Below are 22,279 nucleotides of genomic sequence, written 5' to 3' on the forward strand. Positions count from 1 at the left end.
TGAAGATCAAAAGTGCTTCTAAAGCTACATATTTTTGATATCCTGTATCAGAGGGCGAGGGAGTCCTTTTTAATATAATCACACTTGTAATTTTTAAATGTATTGGTACCAGATGTGTACAGCTTGTGTTTAAAGATAACAAAATTTTATATCTATTTAACTTTTTAAAAAAAAGCTCATTTTCAATCCTACTGAAGCAGGATTTGGTTTGGCCCCTGTTGAAGATGATCGAAGTCCTTTATAGGGCTAAGTTTTGTCGTTCGTCAGTTAGTTTTGTCTGTCGCTCACTGGAAGGGCCCTCTGGACTCTAAAGTGCTTTTAATACTTCACTTTTCACATTTATAATTTGCGGCTTCACTTTCAATGTATTTATATACCACTGAAGGCTGCAACATGATTTTCTAAAGCACACAACACTGAGTGACCAGACAAATGTAAACCCCTGTGCAGTTGAATGCAGTCCTCTATAACAGCTCAGTTTCTTATAATAGCGCTCTTATGAAGCTTATTATCATTTTTGAGATTCAGACCTTGTGTTGCTGTTGTAATTAATTCAATTTGGTCCAATTGATACAAAATGTAAGACTTTTATACATAATAATATAGTCTAATAATAATAATTGGCATCGTGTGAAATGAGTCCCTCTCTGACACAGTTTCACTATAAATGTGATAATTGATTGCTGTTTTATTGGGTTGCATTAATGCACAGTTCTCAGGTTATTTGTATTTTTCTGCGGTCAGTGTAATCTGCATGTAAATGGGTGGATGGCTGTGTTTGTGTACAGTCTTTCACTGCATTGTTTTCACTTCCACTCAGCTGAAAATGAAGTCTAAAGAAAGCTGCCTTCAAATGAAACGCCATAGAGGCAATAACGCTTAAAAACATGATTGGAAATTACAAGTTGAATATCTATGCAAAAGGTGGTTTGTGATTTTGCTGTTGCCCTGGTCTTAAATATACACTGGAAATTCATTGTATTTGATGTGTAACATTAGAAAAGTGTTCAAAGTAGTTTGACAATTCAGACAGTTGAATGCAGCAGTAACTTACTTTAGTAAAAGTAAAAAAAATCCTTGCAACAAGGAGCAAGTTGAGGCTCTGGGGCTAATTTGTGAACTCAAGAAAGTTTCTGAAAGTTTTACCTTCAACTTCTACTGATCATTGCAAATCTGCGACTTAAAGGTTTCTAAGAACATGTGCAAGATCAGTGGGTGATCATTCCTTAACTGAGAAAAGAAAGCAAGCTGTGCTACCTGCAAATGGCTCTTTGTATTTTTAGGTAAAAAAAATTGCAGTGCATTAATAGTTCAAAGCTCTGCATACAACTGTAATAATAATTAGCGGATTTAAAATCCTGTTAATTAAATGTCATATGGTGACATGTATTATTTTAAGGTTATACCTAAAAAGTCAGTTCATCAAGCTAAATTGTATTTGGCTTGATGTCTGCAGGGATTCTCTACCGGTCAACAACTTCGCTGACTAATCCTGATTGTGGATGAGAAATCGGACCTTTATATTGATATAATTATTCTGATTATGCCTGTTGTTGAATTCCAATTGATCTGATACCTTCTTCTGAAGATGCTTATGTGTTATTATTATTTCCAGGTAGACATCAAACATTTTAATTAATTAACATTGCTGAAAGAGTGTCACATCCAACGTCCTTGGCCCGAGGTCACAGTGTTTCAATAAGAATGCCGGTGAATGCCGTCACTGTTGTGTGAAAAGTCGATATTTGTGTGCAATGAAGATCACAAAACATTGCTTTTACACACAAACCTCTGCAGTCCCCCAGTCTCACCACCTTTAACCTTCAATCACAGCTTCTCGTCGTCTAAGAAAGGGCTGCGCTCACAACTGATTTCTAATCTGTAGCCTTCTCTTGTTTATCACAGCTCCATCTTGTGCCTGACAGGAATGAATCGTTAAGTGCAAACTTCTGATCTACTTCTGAAAGATCACGTTACACCAAAGAGGAAAACAAAGCGGATGTAAGGAGAAGTTCTGAATCACCCTTATTACACTTATTGATAGAATTACTTCTTAGCAAACTATTATTGCATTTTCTTTCTTTTTTGCAAGATGTGTACGACTTTGACATTTTTGGTGCATCGTGACATGAACGTGAACCTTCGGAAGACTCGTGCTCACAGGACACGAAGATCTAGGTATTATTACAACATCCCAGACAATTATTCTCTTAATGGAAATGTGACATTTTTTTTGCACTGTAATAGCAAACAAAAAGAAACAGAAAGCGATGGCACAGAGTTACTGGAAAAAGGTACATGAGATTCAAGGTCAGTTTGTATTTTTCATTCTGTATTTCATCTTTGTTGCTGAAGTCCATAGTGAGGATTGCATTATAATAAGAGTCTTTTTTCCCCCTTTATATGGAATCATAGGAAGAAAGATGAGTGTTGTTGCATAGAAATCCCACTGTGGGGAATATCATTATTTTACATTTGTTTGAGATGCAGTATTTTGAATTTCTAACTTAAAACATAACTTTAATATATTTAGTGCATTTGCCTCCAGTCGGCCTTTGTACCAGATCCAGTGAAATCCTTTTTGTTGTTTTTTGTTTTATTTTGAAATGTAGTGACAAATCTGTAGTGAATCTTACTGTGAAAGCCCCACAAGCAAACTTCCCTTATTTGAGATCAATGACATGTATATAAACATCTGAGTGCCTTTATTAATATGCTAATGATGTCTGCAGTTTGACTTTCAGACACGAAGGGGATATAAATGCCAGGGACTAGCTTTATTATTGTTGTATTCATTTTTTTTAAATTTTACTTTATTTTTTGGGCTTTTCTTTTATTGTTATTATATTTGCAAACCTGCTCAACTGTCACTATTCCACATGTTTTCTTTGTAAATATGTACAATGTGAATTGCCATCAACCAGCAGCCCAGTTAGCACAATCAGTACCCTGGACCTGTTTCTGTTCACTAACTAGCATGGTCACCGTTGGTACCTGGACAATAAATACATGCAGTAAACCAGCGCTGGAGTTCTGTCGTGTTCCTTTAGTGCCTCCGAACACGGGTTAAACGACCTGTGGCGGTGGTGCTGTGCAAAGCCAGCTCGCCAAGAGCCTTTTAAATGTGATGTCAGATGAGATAATCCTTTGTTTCTTCACCTATTAAGAAATTTAGCATGTTACAGCAGCAAAAATAGATTTTTACTTATGCAATCAGTAAAAGTAATAAATAGGTAAAAATAAGATATTACCAAGAGGACCTAGAGAAAGTAATACAATTATTTTAGTTTAATACTTACCAAGACATGTAAAGTCATATTTTCCTCAAATAAATCTATTTTAAATTTTAGAAAAAAAATTCCCCAAATGTGTTAAAATCTTATTTTTTTAATCATTTATTTTTATCTACTTTAATCATCGTTTTTTATCTGATAACATCCATTTATAATTTAATAATTTACCCTGATATGATATTTTAAACGTAAAAATCTAGTTTAATTTGATATGTTTTTAAATTCAGTGTTGACCTGTAGCACTTTCATCATTTAAATGCTATACCCTGACATGTTGACATTATCCTTTTAATCTGGTATACGAATTTAAATTGAATACATAGACATTTTAAAATCAAACAATGACATTGTTTTGAGGCTGATAACTGCAGTGTCGTGCTGTAGACTGAAGGTGGCACTCTAAGTTTCCTGGTAATATTAGATCCTAACATAAGTGTATCTCACATTGATCCTCAGCTCATCGAATGATGAACAAGAAAAGCTGAGCTGTGAATTTGTGTGTTGAATCAACATTAATACACACGTGAATGGATTTTCTCAAAACACAATAACCTGCATTGATCCATTATAGGGTGAGAGGAAGTGAGCAGTTGTAAATCCTGCTCTCTCCTCCTCTGGCTCTTTCCATATTGATTGAGAACAAATGATGATTGTCACTTTCCTGCAGATGTTTCTATTATGCTGCTTTAAACCTCGACTCACACAAGCTAATTAACGCCTCATGCTTGGGTGAGTTGGAGCGAACAAAGCTGTGCACGGCTGCTGTGCTGTTCACGTCAGTCAAACTCTCACCCAGAGCCTCGCTGTTACTAATGACTTATCACTCAACAGCAATGCCTCTGTGTGGAATGAACTGTTTTTCTTTCAACAAACAACATGATTGAGATAAGTATCTCGCCCTTCATTAAAGTATTGGTGCCATGTACAGATGTGCAGAGGCCACAGCTGTGCAGCAGCGTTGTCAGTGTCGTGCCCCTCTCAGACACAAACCATGAACCCACGCTGCTGCTTGTTGCTTCTGTGTGTTGCTAAGGTCTCTGCAGCGTGCTGACCTGCCTCACCACTCAACATTATTGACCGTGAGGCAACAGCTGGGATGTAAGAGAAATGTTTATCTGCAATGAAATAACCAGGTTTATCCAGCGACCTCCACAGAAATGAAATGAAAGATGATCTCATATTAGCTGCAAACCAGTTGAGTCACCTTTAAGTCACCATCATCATTGTGGTCGTCCTCATCGTCCTCGTCATCATCATCATCATCATCATTATCATCATTATTATAATCATCACCCCCATCATCATCATTGCCATCATCCTCACTATCATGGTCATCATCATCATCCTCATCCTCAACAAAATCGTCATCCTCACCATCATCATCATCATCATCCTCCTCATCAGCATCATTGTCATCGTCATGTTCGGCTGCTGCAGGGACAGTATATATGAAAAAAACTATGTAACCATTCAAATGATGAAAATAAACTACTAAAGTACAGATACATGAAGAATGAATCTGGCCCTTGGTGTGGTGTCTGGGTTTGTCGGACTCGTTTTCAATGTTTGCTGAAAGAAAAATTATGTGACTAATCATTTCTTCACCCTCAGACTCATTGGCCTTGGCTCATTTTCTGTAAGGAACATAAGAAAGGACATATTTTCAATGACTACCCACTTTTCATCCTCCTACACATTTCTATTACATTAGTATTGTCTGGGTCCACTGGCTTTCTGCAACTTCTATTCTCACGCAAGGTTGCAACATTGTTACATTTAAAGCAGCACTCTTCTCTTCTCCCACCTTCCCACACATTTCACCCTCCGTCTGGCAGGAACCATTCTCTGTTTTCTCACAGCGGGGAGAGGATACAACAAATAAATAGCTTTACCCGGCTCCTAAACACAATCGATCAAGATGGCGAATAGATTCTCATCTCAGTCGGCCTCAGAAATGATTTTTGAAGAGAGAGAAGCTTTGGAAGATGATGAAGAGGATGAAGAGGAAGAGTTTTCAGAATATGAGGATCACATTTCTGTCAATTCAGAGTGGGCTTGAAGAAGAGGATGACAGCCAGCCAGCTCCAAGGACCAGGCTGTCAGCAGCCAGCAAGTTGAGAAATATGGATGTCAAAATAATGGTGAAATTGAAAAAATTAAATTGAAAAACATTAAATAAAATTAAATACAAATAAAGAAAACATTTTTTTGTATATATGTATATATATATAATCCTGCGGCAAGGATAAACGCGATGTGGATCCTTGCCTATTAACTGCTCATTACGGTCCACGCTATCAATTGTAGTTATTTTGCCACGCCCATTCCTTAAAACCATATGAATATCTTCAGGGGGGGGTGTTGATACACACATGTAGATCAACATTGACATTACATTATCAATGTCTTGAGACCCATTTGATATAGTTTGAAATGGGTCAGTGGATGAGGAGGAATAGATGCGTATAAGACATGCAAAAAACAAGACATTTCCTGTTTCCACCAGGGGGCGCTGTGATTTTAAGTCATAATTTCTGTGTAGATGTCATCAGGCCAGGACTCTTTTCTTACATGTCTAGCTTGGACTCGATTGGACCTTGAATGTCAGAGATCCAGAACCTTGTGTGTTAATGGCGTTTAATCAAACTTTGACGGCACGCCACGGTCACACGGTGTGACCAAAAATGTATCTTTGCGTTCGTTTTCATCTCGATCTTGTTTAAATGACACTCATCTCAATTTGAAGTTGATCTGACGAAAGCCCTGGGAGAAGTTCATAATCAAAGTAAAAATTTGAAAAATTTGAAAAATTTGAAAAATGGCCCCTAATGCAAAATGGCGGGCTTCCTGTTGAGACTTCTTTGTTTGTCTGGTCATGATACACCTGGGCTACGTAAAATCAGTAGGCCTTGCATTTCCTGCAAAGTTTCACGATTTTTTTAGCATGTTCAGGCCCTGAAAAAGCCCCCCAAAGGGAAATTATGATAATAGTAAAAATCCTCGCAATTTCGATAGGGCCTCCCAGCGTTCGGTGCTCGGGCCCTAATAAAGAAACCGCTGAACATATTTCTAAAACCCTCTCAGCCTTTGAAATGAGAAGCTCCTAAATGTGTTTGCACTAAACTACAACGACATCACACTGTTCTAACTCCACCACTGGCTGTTTTATATCCTCTAACCCTGCAGTTCACAGCTGTAACTGCATCTTCAGCCGTCCTCGACGACAGCTTCTGCTTCCTCCGATGCTTTATCTTTATTTGAGGTTATTGCTTTCTTCAGGTCGACTCAGTCTCTAATCCCTGCTGCTCAATACGATTACTCTTCAGTCACATCTGGGAGAAGAATCAGCCAAAAAACAACTAACCTACGTGTTTTTATTTCTCCTCCTGCTGTTTAGTTGTTTTCTAATCAGTCCCAAAGAGCTTGATTCGGTCTCACAACTCGATCCCCTCTTAACGTATCTGAGCTGTGATACGTTTGTTTCTGTACAACATCCACGTCACTGCAGAACATAAAGGGAGATCCACACACCATCTTTAGTCAGAGCAAGTAGAAGTTACATAAGTGTTCTCATAATCCAGTTTCTAACAGTATTTGTTATCCTGCATAGCTGATGAAACTCTGCTGCTGCTTTCAGGGCCTTGATCCATCTCTAAGGTTAATTTCACCATGGTTACTGGAGAGCACCAACGCAGAACCTGTCAAGGTTATCACATAATTTATTAACACACACTCTATCCACACCTGCAGAAGCACACAGTGTCAGCTAAAGTGTAAGATGGGTGTTTCTGTACAAACCCCCCCCCCCCCAAGCAGCAGAATATTGACTCTAATAATGCAGATGTTGTTCTGATATAAGAATCAGTTTTTACTAACAGCCAGTGCCTATATGGCCAAAAGACGCCATTATCAAAGAAGGATAATTATTATGTGATGTTAATTTATATTACATATTGGAAAGAATGTATATGTTCAAGATACATTTATTATATCTGTTATCATATCTATTTATTATATTATATCTAGATATAAGTTTATTACTCAGGATATTAAGTTTGTTAATTCGTTTATGTTTTATTTTTCCTTTATTTAGAAGCTTTGCTTTATTTATTGACACTAATGTAACTGTTGACAACCAGAGGTTCACACCAGTTTATTTTAGCAGGGGCATTATAGTGACTTCTAATGATTATATGCCGATGTCGGATGCTACATCTGACATAAACATCAGAGATTCTTCATAATGGTACAGATGGTGGTCACCAGAATTTGGGGTTAAATATTGACATCAGAAAATCATTCTACTGTGATTGTGACAAAATGAAGCCTTTGTTTCTTTCTGCCAGACATGTTCAGTTAAAGTGAAGCCATGTTGTACAGGGCAGTAATCTCTCAGGGATCTGCTCTGTTATGCTGCAAATGCATGTTAATGGCATGTCTTTTTCCTGCAGCAAAACAACCCACAACAACACAAGGCTATAATTTACATAAATATGCAAGAGTTTGTTTGCATTGAGATATTGTAGACAGACAGATAGATAGATAGATAGATAGATAGATAGATAGATAGATAGATAGATAGATAGATAGATAGATAGATAGATAGATAGATAGATAGATAGATAGATAGATAGATAGATAGATAGATAGATAGATAGATAGATAGATAGATAGATAGATAGATAGATAGATAGATAGATAGATAGATAGATAGATAGATAGATAGATAGATAGATAGATAGATAGATAGATAGATAGATAGATAGATAGATAGATAGATAGATAGATAGATAGATAGATAGATAGATAGATAGATAGATAGATAGATAGATAGATAGATAGATAGATAGATAGATAGATAGATAGATAGATAGATAGATAGATAGATAGATAGATAGATAGATAGAAAGATAGATAGATCAGAAGTCAATGGCTTATATATATGCATGTGCCTTGTGTTCAAGTGTTACATTTATGTAAAGAATTCACAGCGGAAAATACTTTATTTGGTCATTGAAGTGCATATAACATTGTGTTCCAAATAATTACTTTATGAATATCTATTTGAATAGTTGTACATGTTAAAATCTAAAGGCTATAACATGTGAAAACATTACATGGTGAAACAGAACAAACAGAAATATGTTATGTATACCGTCGATACAAAGTAAACATATTGGAGGTAAATCAGTCTGAGCAAAAGGAGAAAATTGCATCTTACACAATCGGAACAAAATGAGACAAAGAGAATATGTTTTATTTTATTTTTACAGCTCTGAGGTAGGACACAAGCATATACAGAGAGAGAGAGAGAGAGAGAGAGATACCGCGGATGTGCCGTCGTCTGGAGAGAGAGAGAGAGAGTGTAAACATTGTCATTTCACAGCTTTTAAATACATTAAATACACATGTTTTAAAATACACAACTCTTATATGCACCAGTGAACTCATTGATAGACATGTTTATTTAAATATATAATAATTTACTCTGAAGAGAAACATGCCATGAATGCAATCATTGCAAAATGCAAGTAAAGCAAGGAAATCCTTTAGTTCTCATGTAGGGTCTTCCACCAATAACCTTTAATTCATATTATTTATCAAATATATAAACATTTCCTTGTTTCTTTTTTCTTTTTTTTAACCAATCTCATCACTTTTGACACTCGATTCTTCACTCCAGAATGTATCAATAACAAACTCAGACATTTTAAATATGCTAGAATATATTTAAAATGTGATCTAATACGATGTTTGTAAACAAGATATAAGTTAAAACATACATAATTCAAAGATACCAGTAATATCTGGACAAGGCCGAGCAGCATCTGCATGCACGATGCGAAACAGAAACACTTAAGAAAATCCTGCGCCACCCAAAGAGAACGAATATACAACTTTAGTAACAGAGAAGGTTCAAGTCATGTAAAACAAAAACATAAAAACTTGAGCAGATCATGAAGGTGAACATGTTGGTGGAGATAGCGCTGTGTGGAGGTGACTGCCTCCCCCCCCAACCCCCCCCACACACACACACACACACACATCAGCCAAGGTGAAGCTTGGATTTCCTTCCTGCTTTTTGACTTAATGTGCATGAATGAACAGTGACTCTAAACCTGCATCACACCCTCGCCAGTGTCAAACCAACAGCGAATGGTGCTGATTGGATGGATTTCCCTGCACAGTTACCAACTTCTCGCTATGTGAAGCTAAAAAACAGTATGAGATACTTTTTTGTGTTGCTCTGAACGAGAGCCGTTAAAGTGTCGATTCTCTATGAAATAAATACCAGAGTGCAAATCATGGTTAAGGCAAATGGTTGACGGATGATATATTGAGAAACTTTCACTCTAACAAACACATGGACTGTGTAGAAAGATGGACGACATGACAGCTGCCCAAAAGCCAAGCCAAATCATCTGGATGGCCCCCTGGTGGCTGGCTTCAGGAGATCATAAACACCGCCACGCCCATGTTGGCAGAAGGGACATGGACCAAAGTAGAATACATTCATAGAATACAATAAATACGTTTTCCACAGTTTCTGTCATTCTAAGTATCACAAGATCTTATGTTTCTGTTCTGTTTGGTTTGAATTATTTGATGCTTATTTACAGACTTGTCCATCTGTCTTTATTGTCTATGGTAAAAACGTTCTGTCTGATCTGTTCATGGAATTAAAAAAAAGAAAATATGTGTGAAACTATGTTTGTGCCTGAATCCTTTGATTATCTCTACCCCTGTTTGCCACCAGACATTCGAATATTGTGAATTTTACACATTTCTGTTAAAATCTTAGCTACAATGTTTTTGTTCTACAAAAGGCAATCTGTGCTGAGCCTGTAGGCCTAAGTGAAGATGAATCACTCGTCAAGTCTGCCGCTGAAAGGGCAGATTCAGCGTCACCGTGGCCTCTCTTGGCTCCGCGATCGGCCTGTTTATCATCTCACATTCATTCTGTCGTATGTTCTCCTCGTGCATGTGTGACACCTCCGTGGAGCCCGCCTCAAACCCGGGCACGGTGTTGGCCACGTGCACCACGTGGACCTTATTCCTCCCGTTTTTGCTGAGGATGCAGCTGAACACTTTCTTAAAGCCTTTGCGAAAGTGCTTGGACACCAGAGCGTACACGATGGGGTTGACGCAGGAGTTGGCGTAGGCCATGCAGTGAGAGAGAAGCCTGAAGGCGTACGTGGTCTGATTGAAGGGGAAGTCCCCGTAGAGGTAGCACAGGATCACCACGTGGTACGGCAGCCAGCATATGCAGAAGAGCACGGTGACGATGATGATCATTTTGGTGACTTTGCGTTTGGCCCTCTTGGACTCCGACATGCCGTCCAGAGGGTCGACGGCCGTCCACAGGTACTTGATGGTCCGGGTGTACGAGAGGCTCACGATGAGCACGGGGATGACGTAGCCGACCAGGAAGGTGCACGTGTCCAGCACCTTCCGGTTCTGCTCCTCCCAGCCCGGGATGCAAACGGTACTGTTGGCGAAGTCGATCAGGTCGTAGTAGCTGAGGTACGGACCGGCAAAAACCAGCGAGAGACCCCAGATGATCACCATGGCAACCACCGCGTTACAAGGGGTTCGTAGTTCTCTGGAGCGGAGTGGGTAGCGAATGGCCAGATACCTATAATGGGAAAAATAAAACAAAGGTGAGATCCACCACATGCGTTCTGGTAAATAGCTGATGTGTTGAGCCAGTGCTGTGCTGTTTGCTTACTTTAGGCTAAGAGGGTGTTATTATTCTAATTCCACGATTAAATCTTTAAATTAAATTATAAATAATTATTTTATATGTGATTGTGAATAAAAAAGCTACAGCATACAACAATTTTGCCCATTAGCTAGTGATATTGTTTAATACGGTGCAGAATTCCGCTTCAATTAAGGTTTCCATCAATTGCAATTCCTGACTTTGTGGCCTCAGCTGTGAAAGTTTATATAAAGTTGGAAATAAAAAGACATAGTGTTTGAGGGAGGACATATTTGTTTGATGTCGTTAGTTTTTTGTTTTATTTTTTTATTTTTTATCAGTTTTCATATTGGCTTTTCTGTGAATTTACAAGACAAGCCAGTGAAGTCTCAATCTCCTGAGGACATCTTTTGGAGTACAGGGGGCGCTCCTGAGGACCTTTCATGACTCTGCTGGGGCAGCAGCATCTCCACAGCGAACAGGAAGAGATTTATAGACCAGCTTGGTCTTATGATGATCATATCGACCAAGCGTAGGAGGTGGGAGGGAGGAGAGTGAGAGTTAAGCTATCAACTCTGATGGGAAACCAGTCCCGCTCCTGGCAGGACACCATCGCAGACTGATTGACCTGAAGAGTGTGAAGAAGAGGTTTCTCAGGTCGCTCCTTCCTGCTGCTGCCAGACTTTACCACCAGTTCATCTCCCAGTCGACCCCAAGCACCACAATACTGATAAACAACTGCCATGACTCATTTAAACTCTGGAATTCTTCCACTGATATATTATTGTCTGTGCAATCGCAATATCTCTCCAGGTGCCCTCCTTTGTCCTGTTTATATTGTGATAATTATTTGTATGTTTCCTTTTGTTTATATTGTACCAGACAGTACAACGGCCACATTGAAGAAAACCTTTTGATTTTGAGAATAATGTAGTACACAAGTCACTGGCAGTCGACTACTACCAGACGTTTCCGCCACAAAAAAAGGCAATTTTGACAATTTTTCTGAGTCCTGATACTTATGGTGATGATGTGCTGAAACCTACTAATGCACTAAAAATATTAGTGAGATGCTCCACATTCCTTTTTTTAATACAGACGACAGACTGATCTTCTGATAGTTTCCCTCCATCGTGACATGGAGCCCAAATTATGACTTTAGCGTCATCATACTAGGAGTTTATTCCCTTAATTATACAGCTTTGTTTTTGTAATATTACAACCTCTTCTCTTAATATTTCAACATTATTTTGTAAAATAAAAAAAAGTTCATGATATAATGCCTTTTTTTCCCTTCTTTGCACTTAAAATTACGACCATATTTTTCTCGTAATATAAACACTTTTTTTCTCTAAATATTACAACTGTCTTCTTATATTCCGACTTCTTTCTCTTGAAATCTCTCCCTTTAAGTGACCCTAATATACTTAAATAAACTTTTAAACTTATGATACCGTCCCTATCCCCATAGATTGTCGTATTGGCTACATGCTTACATAATTATTGCCTCTTAATTGACTAAACTTAACTAACTAAAACAATTTTCATGATGTCTGCCTATTTAAATTGAGATTCATTCAATAAAACTTAGTCTAAATGTTGAAAGTGAAAAATACAGTTTAAATCGTCACTACAAATCCAGCACACATTTCCTATTATGGTTTAAAGATGAAAACCAGGTTGTTTTGTTGATTTAAAGGTTCACCTTGCACATTTGATACATCACACATAGTGAGCATTGAATGAACGTAAAATAAATAGATTTTGGTTTCACCAGCAGTTTGACTGTATGAAAGGATCAGGTACAAAAGGACGCTGCCTCCTCCACATCCTCCTCTTTGTAACAAGCAGCGCATGCAGCTCACACCGGAGCCTGCGTTGAATCCTAATCATTCATGCTGCAGCAGTTTTGGGGGGGGCATTATTGAATGAAAACCACCTTTGGGAAATATATCAAACTGACTGTAAAATACACAGAGGGGGATCTTTTTCAGGCGTTTCAATAGGAACGGCCCTCGCCTGCAATGCTTGGTAAAACCGGGACAATAGCATCGAACATGGCTGTGCCGCCGTGCGCTTTGCTTTAAATGTCGCCGAGCAGGTTTGGGATAAAGGTGCAAATCCCAGCACACACAGCATGCTCTCATGAGACCTGATGTTTTTTCATGGCCCCATTCTGTCTGCTTTTAACATCTACACCTGCTGATTTGTTCATTTTCCACATTCACAGCTTTCAACACTGATGCTTTACCAGCTAATGCGCTCACATGGGCAGGGGGTATTTGTTACGAGTTCGGTTAAACCTCTGAACTTGGAATTACCGACCCCCGAGTCAGATGATGCAACTGGAACGCCCCCTCAAGTTGGAATTTTCACTCCGAAGTTCGGGGGTACCTCACTACCCCCAACTTCTCAATCCAAGATGGCCGCTCCGTGTATCAACAGTAGTGAAAGCTGTAGTTGACTGTTTATTGGCACTTATGTCATTAAATTTGTCGTACACATAGCACTGTTCAAATGCCATCTGTGGACTTGTTACTATGGTGTTAAATGTATGAAATGCTGCATTATGCTCTATTATGAACTGGTTTTGCCAACAATGGCCAGCTGGCTAACGTAAATATAACAGCAAATCATATCAACTCGGGTTATTCGGAGTGTGACATAATCCTGAAGGCTGAGCTGCGAAGGTGAAACAGAACGCGGCATTAAGCTGCTGCAACTCCGTGTCCTCCCTGTATATCACCACTTCAGCTGGAACCTCTCCACCAGCAGAGCAAATATTCTCTCCGATCAGTGACAGCTCAGTGAAATGGGATCAGAGACTTTGCGTTTGAGATAAAAGGCAAAGGGAGAAAAAGAAGAGAAGAGGCAGATACTTTGAACCCACTCGCCACACATGGCAGCTCAGCGGCTTTGGGGAACTGCGTCACTCAGACATTGCTCTGTACGCTTGACTGGACTTTGCAGATTTACACGAAAACATGAGTGAATGGACAATCTGTTTCACTTTCTTTCTGTTTCTCATCCAGTTTTTTAATTATGTTTCGCTGAATCGGAAACCAATTAGTCTGTAGGAAAGCAGACTGGGACATGTGTTGAATGAAAAGACCTATTTTCTTAGTAGTTTTCCCCAAACGTCTCTATACAGTATATATTGTAACTGGAGCCTCAACACAAAACCCACTTTCTTTGTTTTTAGGCATCGATTAATTCTGCAGAGTTTATGTCTTGTGTGCTTTTGTGCGGCTACATATTAGTTACATGCACTCACTGGTTTTTATATGGAGTCATTTTCAAAGTGGAGAGCTCTGTTACATAAACTCACTGCTTCAGGGTAGCACACGCAACATATAATTTGCCATTAAAGGAGTTTCTGTGTGTGTGTGTGCGTGTGTGTGTGTGTGTGTGTGTGTGTGTGTGTGTGTGTGTTAGGGGTGGATTAAGTTTAGGGTTAGGAAGAGGGTAATTATTCAGAAAAGAGAGTAAGTCGATGTAGTAGTGAGTCCCTAGGGTGACCTGTGACTTTGTGACTGTGTGTGTGTGTGTTTGTGTGTGTGTGTGTGTTTGAGTTTGCTATAGGGGTAGACTAAATTTAAGGTTAGAGAGAGGTTAAGTCTCCAGGAAATAAATGTAAGTCAACGTAAGGTCCCCGCATGTGTGTGTACGGGAACTTCTCTTCCTTATGGGGACAGAAAACATATGATAAATCATAAACTTTTAGGTAATTTAATGCGAGGACATGTTTCAAGGTTTAGTTTGAGCAAGAAGTAATTAGGGTGTAAGCCTCCAGGAAATCAATGAAACGCCCCTATGCACCCTTATTAAAATACATATTGAATTCCTCAGTGTAAACACAGGCGGAGTGAGCAGAGGGCGTCTGCTGCAGAGGGCAGCTGCACTCCGACTCTGTCCATATTGACCGAGCTGATAATGTTGCCCAACAAATATAATGACGGCTTAGGGCTCACAGGAAATAATTCAGCAGAGGATTAATGCATGATTCTCTCATAAGAAATTCAATTACAGATTCAGCATCTCTGTGAGGCCTTTTAATAATTCTATTAAAAGTGCCTCTCTGAGCTATTACTGTTCTTGCTGTTCCCAAAGTTTTTCGTTTAATCTTCAGATGAGAGCAACACATGCAGCTCTAATTTCGTGTACTTTCCTCAGAAAACCTCACTTAAACCATTGGAGTATGCAGGAACGCATCGCTGTTTGCATTTGATGACCGAGCTAAGAGCAGATCAATAAGAGTGGATTCTAATTCCTGTGAAATTTTGCTTTCAGATCCAATGTTCGGCTCTAGGAGGCACGTAGTAGAGTTGAATTGAAAAGCTTTTATTGAGATTGTATAAGAAAGCAGTTCAATGAGAGGGTTCCACTAAGTGACTTAATCATTTGCTAATTGTGAGCAACATTAATTTTCTTGAGTGTATTGAGGTTTACAATATGTATCTGCTGGGTTCAAACACACCTTTCAGAACTCATCTCTCAGATCTGTATTTGCGCCTTTTAGTGATAATCACCCCTAAGCATCTTAATTCAGTTCTGAATAAACCTGGACGACTGATGCATTAAGATTTTTTAAGAAGTCAATATTGTGTGCAAAGTAAGTCCATGTATCAGAGGTTGAAATACATACAAATAAAAACATTGTGAGGGTGAAGAGGAGACAAAGACGAATGCAGTAAAGCTGGCTGCTCCAGCTATTATTCTGAAGGAATTAATTAAAGTGCATTTAGTGATCCATTCCCATGAATATTAATTGCAAAGAGATAATTAAATAATGTAAATAATATTAATTATTATTATTACTAATCATAATCAAAGTCTCTTATTGAACAAAAACACACTGATGTTCCACCGTCTCAAATGTAAATGATTCCTGGAGATATTATGTCCCTGGGTAATCATCCATCCATCCATCCATCCATCCATCCATCCATCCATCCATCCATCCATCCATCCATCCATCCATCCATCCATCCATCCATCCATCCATCCATCCATCCATCCATCCATCCATCTATCCATCCATCCATCCATCCATTCATCCATTCATCCTTGAAATAACAGAAATAATTATAATATGTGTCATGATTGGCTGCAGCCCATTGTTGTATTAACCTTGCAGCAGGGGAGCAGAGAGCCTTGTGGGAAATTTGGCCCTGATGAAAAAAAACAGCACGATCAATAAAGGCCATTATCTCCACTGCTCTCTAATTTACATGCTGGACTTGAGTATGCATGCTAATTGGTGTGCATTGTCTGTCTAAATCAAACATAAACAACACTGGCTATTATGTCCATTGTTCTAACATATATGCACGATCATTTTCTCAAGGCTCATTATGAATCTGTATATAATATTGGTCAAAATTTCTCCTAGGTGGAGTTGACAAATTACCACATTTGTTGCTGTGGTTGTTATTGGGTCACGAACCTGTCAACAGAGACGGCGGCGAGCGTGAAGCTGCTGGCGTACATGGTGAGGTTGATGAAGAAGTGCACCACCTTGCACATGAAGGAGCCGAACACCCATCCCTCCAGGGAGTAGATGGTGGCTTGGAAAGGGACGCAGAAGATGATGAAGAAGAAGTCGGCCACGCTCAGGTTGAGGATGAAGAGGTTGGTGGTGTTGTATCCGACCTGGCCGCTCCGCAGCAGCACGGCCAGCACCAGGCTGTTGCCGACGGTGCCCAGCAGGAAGATGAGGGAGAAGACCACCGACACGATCACGCTGGTGGCGTTCAGCTGGTAGGTCTCGGACGAATTCGCCTGCCCCCCCGGCTTGCTGAAATCCTCAAAATCAGACATTTTGCTAGTCTGAAACGGGAGAAGAGAGGGAGAATTTAAATCACTATCCTGGAGCTTTAAGATGTTGTCAGGGTGAAAACCTGAAATCAGGGTGCATGGTTTGTATCGACAGGACGATGAGGGAAGGGACGTTTATTGACAAACTTTTCAAATTAGGCAAAGGACTCGACGATGGCGCACGATTTCTAATTCCCAGTCGAGTCATGTCACACATAGTAAGTAGAATGTCTCTCAGTACAGTGCATACCTCTGCCCAACAACCCCCTTATGAAACTACAGTTAAATGCAATAGATGCAGACTTTTATTTAGATCTGCACCAAATTCCACAAACTCATAAATATCAGTCCCATACATATGTCTAAATATGTTTTCATCTAGATCCATGAATCATTCTCTGAGAAATCAAGGAAAGTAAAATGCTTCATCTCACGATGTAAAAGAAAGTAAAAAAAAAATCCTCCATCCACACCCTGTTCTAGATCTGCACCAGAATTTCATGGAAACCCACAAAGATAACCTCCTTGGCCGTGGTGATAACACAAGAATGAGAAGCTGTTGTTAATCTGCTGCTGACCTTTTATCAGCTGCATGCCTGGAATATCTTTCATGTTTAAAAACAAGTAAAGTTGCACAGCAGGAGATGTGTCAAATTGAATCTATACATTGGGAATGTTGCTGCTATATTCATATTTTGCTGAGAGGAAAAGAGAGTCACATTTGAAGTGAAGATTTCAAACACTACAGCCACTTGATGGCTCTAAATATAAACCCTGATTATTTTCGCGTAAATGGGCCGAGCTCACTTAACCCTCCCAGCAGCTAGTCCGCCTGAAATCCAAGAAATAGTTTTTTCTAAGAGCCGTCATCTTATCACAATCCCCGAGCAGAAGCCAATCTTCGCCGTCGGACCTCTGCTTTCGCTCGGGGACATTTAATGAGTGCCTATACGTTGAGCTTGGTCTGACCAGTTACCATTTTTGTATTACACCTTCTGACGCATCCCAGTTTTACTGACAAATGTTTCCAATGACGTCAGTGTGCGCTCACAGGCTTTTCGGGGATCTGTCAAACCGTCCTTTCGCTGAATGGTGAGTGGTGCAAAATTGGGGCTTGAAAGTAAAGAGCTGCTCTTGATGGTGATGATGATAGATAACACACACACATACAGCAGACACACACATACAGCAGACACGCACACACACACACACACACACACACACACAGAGAGAGACAAGGCAATGTGTCCAAACACTTGATTAAATCCCATCTAATCCATTAGTGTTCAATCCTGGATCAATCTGTGGCAAAGTGGTCCAATCATTTGTCTTTGGTTATTTTCCTTGTCGTGACTTGATGGTACTGTCAGTGCGTTGGTTGGTTTCCAGGCAATTTAACCATGTCATCATTTAGGAAACCATTTAGTAAGATAAAAAGTGGTAAAACGCACACCTTCTCCAAGGCCCAACAGTCTCTAATTCAATTAGAGCTGCAACAAATTTCACACACTCGTCAGCTCCCTAAATGTGCCTCGAGATCCAAGAATTACTCCCTTACGAATAGAAAAAAATGCTCAGGAAAGTGATAAAGAAATTCGGCTGACCTGTGGAAATCCGTTCTGTAGTTTTTGCGCAAGCTTGCTTACAAACCAACAAACCAAACAACATAAACAAAATGGACAAGGGCGGAAACATAACCTCATCGGCGGAAGTAAGACATTCTGATTCAGATTGCAAATAAAAAATCAAAAAATCAAAACCAAGCTTGAGGACCTGAAGTTTGTCGAGAGCCGGCTCCTCCACGGGGATGTCGGACTTACGGGAAGATTGCCCTCCAGACGCTTTGGTGTCCGGGAGATAATGAGCTGCTGCATTGTATTTGGTTCAAGTGTGTTTTATTCAGTTCCTCAAGCCTATTTCTGAAGAAAAACAGTAAAGAAACGTTTCTGCTCTCTATAAACTTCAAAGCAACACTTTTATCCGTCAACAACTGACTTCTCCATATGGTGTCACAGAAGCAGACCCGTTGTTTTCTGCTTCCAGTGTGGAAACGAAATCTATGAAGGCATTTTCACCCGCGCTGTTAGAGTTGATGTCTCGATCTCCAACGCAGATGTTGTGTTGTGGTTACAATTTCCAGTCCTGATGTGGTTGGACAAAAGAAACCATTCACCTTTCTGATTATGCCGAGCATCACTACGTAAGCCACAATTTTCTGGGACGAAAAAAAAGCTACAAAATCTGCAGAAGAAGCAAGAATCAAGGTTTTAAATGCGTATTATTCCCCTTAAGTTAACAATATTTTTATTTGACATAGAAGCCACGCTGTATGACTTCTTGATGCTTCCTTTCAATGACAGTACAAACATGATTGCTTGTCAAATTCATGAATTTGAAGCAGCGAGAAGCTCAACAAAGCTACTTGTAAATGAATGGATAAGATTCTACTTTGACATCTTTCCCCACAGAAATGAAGAATAAATCAATCGCAGAGATGCTTGTCCTTAAAATAACAAAGAGAATCACAGGGTGTGCAGACGCTATAGAGGATAAATACAGATTTTCTGTTACATCATTCCCCAGATCTCAGCATGGATCCATCTCCAAATTAATTATTTAAACATTATTAAACTTTCAACATTAACTCTGCTGCCAGCCTCTGCATAATCAGAATCGTGACTCAGGGCCAAAATTAAAAGGGGGCGACAGTGAATGAAAGACACTCCAAAGTGAAGATCAGAGAAGAGGCAGAGTTACAGCTGGTTACTGCTGCAGAGGAATTTCCCTTGCTGCTTTAACTGATTTGAGCAGCAGCGTCTGATTGTCCTCCTCAATGCAGACCAGGGATAAATATCAGGACTGAGCAATCTCTGACTGCAGTGGGATATGGAGGCTGTGAGACTCCAGCCTGTGCAGAACATGTGTCGGGGTCTCAGGGGAGATCGGAGTGAACAAGGAGCAACCCGGGGGGGCTTTATTAGCTGGTCATGGAGTGTGGGATCTGACAGGTTGAGGGATTTTTTTCAGACTTTGGCTGGAGTAGCTGGTTTGGATGTGAGCGGATAATTGGATTTTTTTTTTTGTTGGAGAAATGAGAGGAAACAACGAAGCCAGAGATGAAGAGGAGGAGGCGGATGAGGGGGAGGAGGAGGGTGGGAGATCTGTGAGAGAATGTCTTCATTTTTGACCGGAGAGGCTTCGGCATTAATACCGATGAGCAGCAGCCACAGAAAAGAGGCGACACACTGCATCTCCACACTCAGCATCAGAATCCATAAGCAACACAGCTACAGTGAAATACAGGATAACTTATTTTGATGATTTCCCCGGATGCATATGAAAAACTTTCCACGTCAGACAAACAATACAATGCTGTGTCTGCATCCTGTAATAAATAAAAGAAAACAGCGACAATCTGCAGCATAAATCTGAATTGCAAATATTCCAGATGCCCTCAGATGTTCTCTCTCCTGCAGAGGCAGCTGGATGAGGAGCAGCATGCAGATCAGGCACGGTGATAAAACCTACCGGGCCGGTGATGATGGGTGGACGGTATCCACAAGGCTCTGCTCGGATCAGGAACGACACTCCCAGTGTGTTGAGACGCACATACTCCCACACTGAAGCCTCAGAGAGCACTGTACGCTGTCTGCCTCTGACGCTGGTATCTGACTCTCCCTCATCCTCCTCCAGCCCTCTCCCTCCTATTGAGGACTCCTCCTCCTCCTCCTCCTCCTGCAAATATACTTTAATTCTCACACTTCACTGCAGAATAAAAAAAGGCTTGCACAGTGCAGGTATGGAGGGAAGCTGCAGCAATCTATTCAAAGTCGGCTGCATAATCAGGGGGTTCACTGACAAATAACCTTTGAGCGGCATTGATTTTTACGAAGAGAATGCAAACGCACTCAAATCAGACAGTGCAGACGAGAGGCTGTGCATGCTTGTGTCTGCATGAATCTTTAATGTGGCCTGTTGAGTAACCAGTGAACCCATCGCCTGCAAACTCAATTTGGCAAATCAATTCAGGGTGCCCTGCCGGCACAGGGAAAAAAATTATTGTAATATTGCCTGTGTGCATATTGTTTGAGCGTTAATGAGAAGGCAATGTTAGTGTCAGGTTTGATAAATATAAAGGAGGCAGGTGACATCACCTTGGATCCAAGCTCAGTCACAGGAAATCAAACCACATATCTCCACTTATCCCCACCCTTACTTTTAATTTAAAACTTTGTGTTATTCATGTTCATATGTTAAAGCCTCCTATTAGTTCCAGGAACAGATTATTCACAAAGTTCATGTTTGCATCAACACTTTTCACATTTACATGTAAAATTGCGTCAGCATGCTGCCGGTGTGGTTTGTCAAATCTTGTGTCTGACGCTGTGTTTCTATCTTTCTGCACAAAGTGTAAATTGATGCATCACCAAACTACACATGGACTGATCCACAGGTCTCAGTGGCCTTGGAGGGTTTCTTGGCATGTTTGTGTCAGAAATTCCATTATGACGAACAGAAACATTTCTTGTACAGAACTATTCTATTCAAACTCAATTCAAGTGGTCTGGCATCGAACAACTGATGATTCACTCACTCAATAGAAAACCTTTCTTTTGTTCCCATTCTTTCTCTTGCTTCTTTTGTTATTGAATAAAGCATCTTCTGAAAAGAGACTTAATTGTAAAAAATTGACATATTTCCAGAGCTCATCTCGTCTGCTCTCGTGTGTTATTATCTTGTTTGCTTTTTATAGAAACCATAGAATCACAATAGTGTCACGTCAGAGGTGAATTTAAAGGTTACAGGATCAGTAAAGGGTCAAGGCGACTTCATGTTATCAGAATCAGAAGTGTGTTTTTAATGTGAAGCAGGTTTACACATACAAGGTACTTGCTGTGGTGTATTTATGCAGGTTTAAATATATAAAATAGAAAAATAGAAAACAAAATGAAATAGAAAAAAATACTATAAGCACCAGGGGAGGAATTGTGCAACATGTTGACCGTACAAAAAAGTGCGTACAAACACAGCAAGGCAGTGTCCTGATGACTCTACAGATGATTTATCATTAAACGAGCGGCAAGAATGACTCAGGCTACACAACAATATGTGACAGGCCCATCGTCACCGAGCGTATTCAAAGTTATGATTCATCTCGTCATGATCACAGACTGAATATAAAGATGGATGACATGACTGATCACCAAAAATGAAGCTATCGCCCCCTGATGGCCGGCTCTAGTATAGGGTCGTAAACCGAGCCTCGCCCATGTTAATTCATGGGACATGGAGCAAACTAAAACGTCAGAGTACACACCAATATGCGTATTTTCTGATTGGTCAACCATGTGTATTGGTGGGACCTCAATACTGCGGCTCCAACCCCTGATCGCTACTCCACTGACATCACGGGGGAATATGGCCCCATAAATAATTGTTGTTGCAAAGAGGATTTCTGTTATTTTGA

General features: G+C 39.9%; 1 protein-coding gene across 1 annotated transcript; it reads right to left on the reverse strand.

Moving 5' to 3' along the window:
- Positions 1-10,166: 10,166 nt before the first annotated feature.
- On the reverse strand, positions 10,167-16,815 carry galr2b (galanin receptor 2b). Its single transcript, XM_061090708.1, has 2 exons — positions 16,442-16,815; positions 10,167-10,929 (listed from the first exon to the last, which is right to left on the reverse strand). Exons 1-2 carry the CDS (start codon positions 16,813-16,815, stop codon positions 10,167-10,169), a joined length of 1,137 nt encoding a protein of 378 aa, XP_060946691.1.
- Positions 16,816-22,279: the final 5,464 nt, after the last annotated feature.

This window comes from Limanda limanda, chromosome 17 (genome assembly GCF_963576545.1).
Source record: "Limanda limanda chromosome 17, fLimLim1.1, whole genome shotgun sequence".
Taxonomy (NCBI): Eukaryota; Metazoa; Chordata; class Actinopteri; order Pleuronectiformes; family Pleuronectidae; genus Limanda; species Limanda limanda.